The sequence below is a fragment of the Calidris pugnax genome, unplaced genomic scaffold (assembly GCF_001431845.1).
Source record: "Calidris pugnax isolate Ruff unplaced genomic scaffold, ASM143184v1 scaffold1885, whole genome shotgun sequence".
Taxonomy (NCBI): Eukaryota; Metazoa; Chordata; class Aves; order Charadriiformes; family Scolopacidae; genus Calidris; species Calidris pugnax.
Genome location: NW_015092668.1, coordinates 528 through 6,348, shown reverse-complemented (window position 1 = coordinate 6,348; position 5,821 = coordinate 528). Strand labels below are relative to the sequence as shown.

At 45.7% G+C, this 5,821-nt stretch overlaps 1 protein-coding gene across 1 annotated transcript in view; it reads left to right on the top strand.

Annotated features, from left to right (window-relative positions):
* Positions 1-4,435: 4,435 nt before the first annotated feature.
* LOC106900543 (sentrin-specific protease 2-like) overlaps positions 4,436-5,821 on the top strand; it is a gene marked incomplete at its 3' end in the record, with an annotated part of 1,887 nt that continues 501 nt past the window's right edge. Inside the window, exons 1-3 of the mRNA XM_014962634.1 lie at positions 4,436-4,685; positions 5,100-5,303; positions 5,418-5,497. Of these exons, the coding sequence (XP_014818120.1) occupies positions 4,509-4,685; positions 5,100-5,303; positions 5,418-5,497 (461 nt within the window). The remainder of the gene's footprint in view (positions 4,686-5,099; positions 5,304-5,417; positions 5,498-5,821) is intronic.

Here is a 5,821-nt window from a genome sequence, read left to right as displayed (position 1 = left end):
TCACCTTGAGGGTCAAATCCAACTGTTTTCCGGATTCTGAGCCCGGACCTGAAAAATGGCAAAAGGTGGTTTTGACGCTACAATGGCCAGGAAAGCCTGCCGGCCCAAAGTCTGGGTGGCATTGCAAGCAGTTCCCAGAGAAGCTCCATCAAATTGACAGTTCTTCTTGCCCACACTTTCCCCTTGAGGGTCAAATCCAACTGTTTTTCCGGATTCTGAGCCCGGACCAGAAAAATGGCAAAAGCTGGTTTTGACGCTACAACGGCCAGGAAAGCCTGCAGGCCCAAAGTCTGGCTGGCATTGCAAGCAGTTCCCAGAGAAGGTCCATCAAATTGACAGTTCTTCTTGCCCACACTTTGACTTTGAGAGTCACCTCCGTCCCTTTGGCCCCTTTCACCCTACGTTGTGTCCCATACAGCTGTACCCCTGGAGTTGTGTTGGGATTATTGCAGGTGCAATACTAAGGTAGTACCTGGGAACACCAGAGTGTGTGCCTCAGATGCAGTCCTTCAGTTCTGATACATCCACTAGTAGCTTGCCAGAAGGAATTGCCTTGTGGAACCCATGCTTACTTATTCGAGGAAACACCACCCCTTTCTCACAAGATAATTCCATTTCTGAGGTAAAAATCCTTCTCTTTTCTTTGACTTCTCCAAAAGGTTTTCTGCTTGGTCAAGTCCAAGGCTCCAAGGAACCACCGATGACTTACCTGGAAGCACCAAAACTTGGAGGAGATGTCTATCCTTGTGCACCACCAATGACCAGTGAGTATCCCCGTGATTCAGATCTGTTCCACTTTGTAGGTAGACTTCAGGTCAAAACAGGGCATTTCCTTTACGCTCCCACATGATATTCAAAGTTCAAACTGCTTGCCGGAGTTCAAACTTCCCAATCATACAGTCATTTAAATTTTTTTTTTTTGTATTTATCACCCAGAAATCGAGAGATACATACATCTGATGGCTTTTGAACGTTGACTTATTGTTTTCATATCAATGCTTTTCTCTGCAGGTGTCAAATATATTGATGTTTGCTGCCCAGAGCCTCAGGACGTTGAAATGGAGAGGTAGAGTCTCTTTTAATCCTAGTTCTTGTTTCTTCTGGCTCTGTGTGTGTGTCTCTTTCAGCCTCCAGTAGTGGCCAGAAGATGACAAATGGTATTTATTGATATGCTGTGCTGTGGCAGATCTAGCTTGTGGCTCTGGAATTGCTCTCGAGCCAGTTGCATCTCAAACACAGCCCCTGTGCTAGAGCCGTGCTGTGTGACAAACAGGGTTCTGCTGGTGTGGTGTTCGCTGGGTCCTTTGCTGGGGGAAGAAAGGCAGTGAAGGGGGAGTGAGGGACGGACTGAGTTGGCCTTGGATTTGCAGAATCCATTTTTGCTTGTGAATCTTTCTGCCAAACCACTTCATTGCCTTTGAACTGGGATCTTAAGTGTAAGGGCTAGAGAGCTTGTCAAGCCTGGTGGGACTGAGGCCGTCGTCGTGATTTACAGGGTGTCTTGGGTTTGAAGAGGAGAGCCAGAAAAAGGAAGCTGGCAGGACTAGGAGCTCAGGTGGCTTTGTGTTGTTGAGGGAAATGGGTTTTTGGTTGTAGTGAGTGCAGCTACAGGGAGAGATTTTGTTTGGCAGTCTGACGCACACATCCTTCTGCGGTGACCTGCCCCTAAATGAGAGAGGAGAGAGAAAGCATGGCTGGGAGCAGAGAGAGATTCAATTGCAGCAGTCCGGTTTTTAGCTAATTCTTTTCCTATTCCTCTCCCTGCTTTAAACACCAGCACTATATTTAGCTGTGGAGCACTGTTCTGTGCTTAAATTGTCAGTGGCTCACCTAAGCTCAACGGGAGAGGAGGAAATAAAATAACTGATAGAGTATGATGGGTTCGAGTCAAAGGAACATTTTCTTGCCTTTGTTTTGCAGATTCAACTACTACCTGAAGTCATTTGACAAAGCTCATGATACCTGCTCTCACCATGCTGGACTGGAAGCGTAGAATACCATGTGTGTTGAAGGTCTCCCTCCTGAAAAAGGGGGTCTTTGGTGACAATGCCAATTTTTGTTTTTGAAGGAGGGACATATATATGGAGAACTTTAATGTCTGTGTATTTGTTTGCTCTTCAGAGTCTGCGTGGTTTTAATGGTAATCCTCTCCAAATGGGGGATAGTCACTCTCTTGACTAGCCTATAGAAGGCAAGTAAACGTCCTGTAGCTGTCCCATTTTTAATTCGATGTGCTGGTCTTAGTTTCCGTAAGCTAACTATATTTGGATGCAAGTATAGTTGCAGACCTTCATGTCACACCTTGCAGTATAACACCTAGCACACAGTATTTATCACCAGTAGATCACAAAGCACTTGATAGAGGAAGGGCTGGTTGCTTCCTTTTTCTCCAAATGATGAAACTGATAACGAGAAACAAAAGGAGCCTTGTGCGTGTAGATGAAGAAAAAACCAAACAATTTAGGAAGCTCCCAGCTCTTCATTCTATCCCAGTTGTGCTGCTCTGAAAGAATCGTGCTGGAAGCTGAGATGATGTTGTCACATGTGTGCAACCGAGGCGCTAGTCAGAATCAGCCTCGAAAAAGCATTTCTTACCCAGACGGTGAATTCTTGAGAGTTACATGGGAGAATACAGATACACAGCTCACCTCGCTCTTTCTCTCTCCTTCTCGCAGCTGCTCCCTACCACCAGAAGAACTTCAGGAAAGAGCAGTGGAACAAGCCGTTGCAGGGGTAAGCTTGTGTTATTCATTATTTCCCTTTTTTAGGAAAATACAGCTGTTTGTGATCAGGAATTTTTGTAATCTTCACTCACGTGACTTAAGGACAAACACGACACTCATGTGTTTGTCCAGGTTGGTTTTCCCTGGGAAAGTGGGAGCGTTATTTGATGAGTAGTGTTATTGTAAAAAGGGTTTTCTGCTGCCATTAATTTTGTTTCTGGACTATTATGAGCACACTACACTATACTGTTGTTGTTCTTCCCCTTCAGTTTGTTGGGTATAGCCTCAAAATCTTTCCTGCACAGACTTCATTGACATGCAAAGCTAGACTTTAATGGTGTCTTTAGTCTTCTCTTGTTCTGTGAGATAGGAAGTGCTTCTCTTTGACTTTTATCTCTGGTCAGGATTGAGATCAAAAATAAAATTTTAATCATGGAAATCCCAAATACTAATGTCAATCTCAAGTTGATACCTGCATGTGGAGGCTTTGCCAGGGTTCTGCACGGTAGTCCAAGCCAAACTTAGCTTTCTGCCTCTCTTGCCTCCGTTTAATTTTGAGTGCAGCACTACATGGGTGTGCGGTTGGAATGCAGTCATCAATAAAAAGTAACTTTGGAGTTTGCTGGTTGGATATGCCTACAAAAACCCTTCCAGTTTTATACATGAGCAAGATTTTCTGTGCTATCCCCTAGCAAAAAAAAAAAAAAAAAATATCCCTGCTTGATCAGTAGCTTAACGTCCTTTTGTCCAACAGAAAAACAATGGAGCTGCTCTTGATGTGGATTGACTTGGAAAGGGCTGGCACATCCAGAGTTTACAAAGGCTGCAGAGTGATGCTCAGTAAAAAAACACAGGGGTTTTTCTTACCTTGCTGGCCAAGAAGATGATGCTATTGCAGATCAGAGTATTCTACCAACAGGCCTAGTGGTTTATTTGCATTCCTTAAGCAGACTGAAATGGAAAGATCCAAAATGCAGCCAGCTGCATGCACAGACTGGGCTCCCGATTGCCTGACTCCAGGGGAGCTGCCTCAGTTTCCCCCTTCCCCGAGTCATGGATGCACTGCACGTAGCGGCGGTGACGGGAGTTAGTGATGCCATGCAAGGGAGTGGGAGTGCAGGTTGCCCTGCTTGGGATGAATTTTGGCTGCTGTTCTTCTTGGGAGCTGCAGTCTCACTGAGCACGGCCTTTTTTTGCCTGTTGAGGATTGACTTGGAAAGGGCTGGCACATCCAGAGTTTACAAAGGCTGCAGAGTGATGCTCAGTAAAAAAACACAGGGGTTTTTCTTACCTTGCTGGCCAAGAAGATGATGCTATTGCAGATCAGAGTATTCTACCAACAGGCCTAGTGGTTTATTTGCATTCCTTAAGCAGACTGAAATGGAAAGATCCAAAATGCTCTGTTTCACAAGTCCTTCCCCATTTCATTGTTCATTTCAGGCGTCCCCCCACCTTCCCATTCTTTCAGGCTCCTGACTTTGCTGCAAGAGCCAACGCCTGCTGGGGTTGGCTTCAGCCTCAGCGTTGCGAGGGCTGCGGCAGCAGGTGGGAAAGGGCTTTGCTGTACTTCTGCTCATTTTTTAGCTGCTTTGCGTGTCTGCTCGTCCACTTGTTTTCTCTCAGCTTCCTTGGAGAAAACAAATGGAAGCCAACCTGGGCTCTGAAGTTCAAAGTCAGGATGCTGAAACAAAACCAACCAACACAAAAGTGCTATTGCTAACTTAGCAAGAAACCAGCAAAGCCAGGTGCTCTGTCACCCGAGCTGCCCGCAGGTTCACGTGCTCGATGCTCTGTTTCACAAGTCCTTCCCCATTTCATTGTTCATTTCAGGCCATGGAGAGAGAGGTCACTGCCGCATTTGCCAATGGTCAGCCCGAGGAGATCATGAGCACTTTCTTCAAACTAAAGGTCACTCGTGAGGACATCCAGACCCTAAGGAACCTTTGCTGGCTAAATGATGAGGTAAAACTAGCTGCAGCACAGGGATATTCTCATTCAGCCTTTATTAAAAAATACCGCTTCATCGTGTACAGAAGTCTTTTCAAAGTTATTTGATGACCTCCACTGCAGAGCCCAGAAATCTCTGTACAGTTCTTATTTGAGGTACTTAAGGGTCTAGTGTTTCTGGAGGTTCCTTTACTTCTTCTGTGATGCAGCTTCCAGGAGTTAGTTTAGGTTATTGGAGTGGGTGGCAGGTGTTTTTATCAAACTGCAGATGTAACGAAGTGCAAAATTCTCAGAACAAAAGCTGACAGCTGAGGCTGGAGTTCTCTCCACTGTGTACTTAAGGGTGGCCAGAAAAGACACGTTGCTGTATTTTTCATTTGGTAAGCTCGTGTCTTCTTTTACATCTCAAATTTACTCCTGATGGTACAGGTCATTAATTTCTACTTGCGTCTCGTGGTGGAAAGAAACAAGAAGGCAGGATATCCAGCAGTCCATGCTTTTAGTACTTCTTTTTATTCCAAACTAAGTGCTTGGGGCTACAAAGCAGTGAAGAGATGCACCAGAGACATGGATCTCTTCCAGCAGGACATCATCTTAGTGCCTGTTCACTTCAGGTTGCACGGGACACTGGCGGTGAGTCAAACTGGCTTTTTATTGAGAACTGGACAGGGAGAAAAATCTAGCAAGTCATTTAGGCTTGCACAGCACGAGGTTGTGCTTTCTCTAATGGTCACCTTTTCCTGACAGGTCATAGATGTCAGAAAGAAGGTCATCAAACACTTTGACTCCGTGGCACAAAAAGGAGACGCTATTTGTCGCATTTTGCTGTAAGTCACTGTTCAGTCACTGCTTTGATGTTGCCAGTGATGAGAAGGTGTTTGGATTTTGTCCCTGTGAACACGACTGCGTGTTTCCTGTAGAAAACAAGGCAGTTTTCACATTTCTTGTCAATAACAAACCAGAAATCTTGGCTTCGCTTCCCGCGAGCTGTCTGACATTGGCTACTTCTCCAGTCTCACACCGTCCCCTCCGCCCAGGGTCTTGGCTGCCTGGGTTCTGCCACCTTCCCACTGTGTGCACAGACAAACAGTGACAGCCCCGTGGCACACGTGTTCTCAGTGATCAAGAAAACTGGGCTGTTGAGGAGAGGG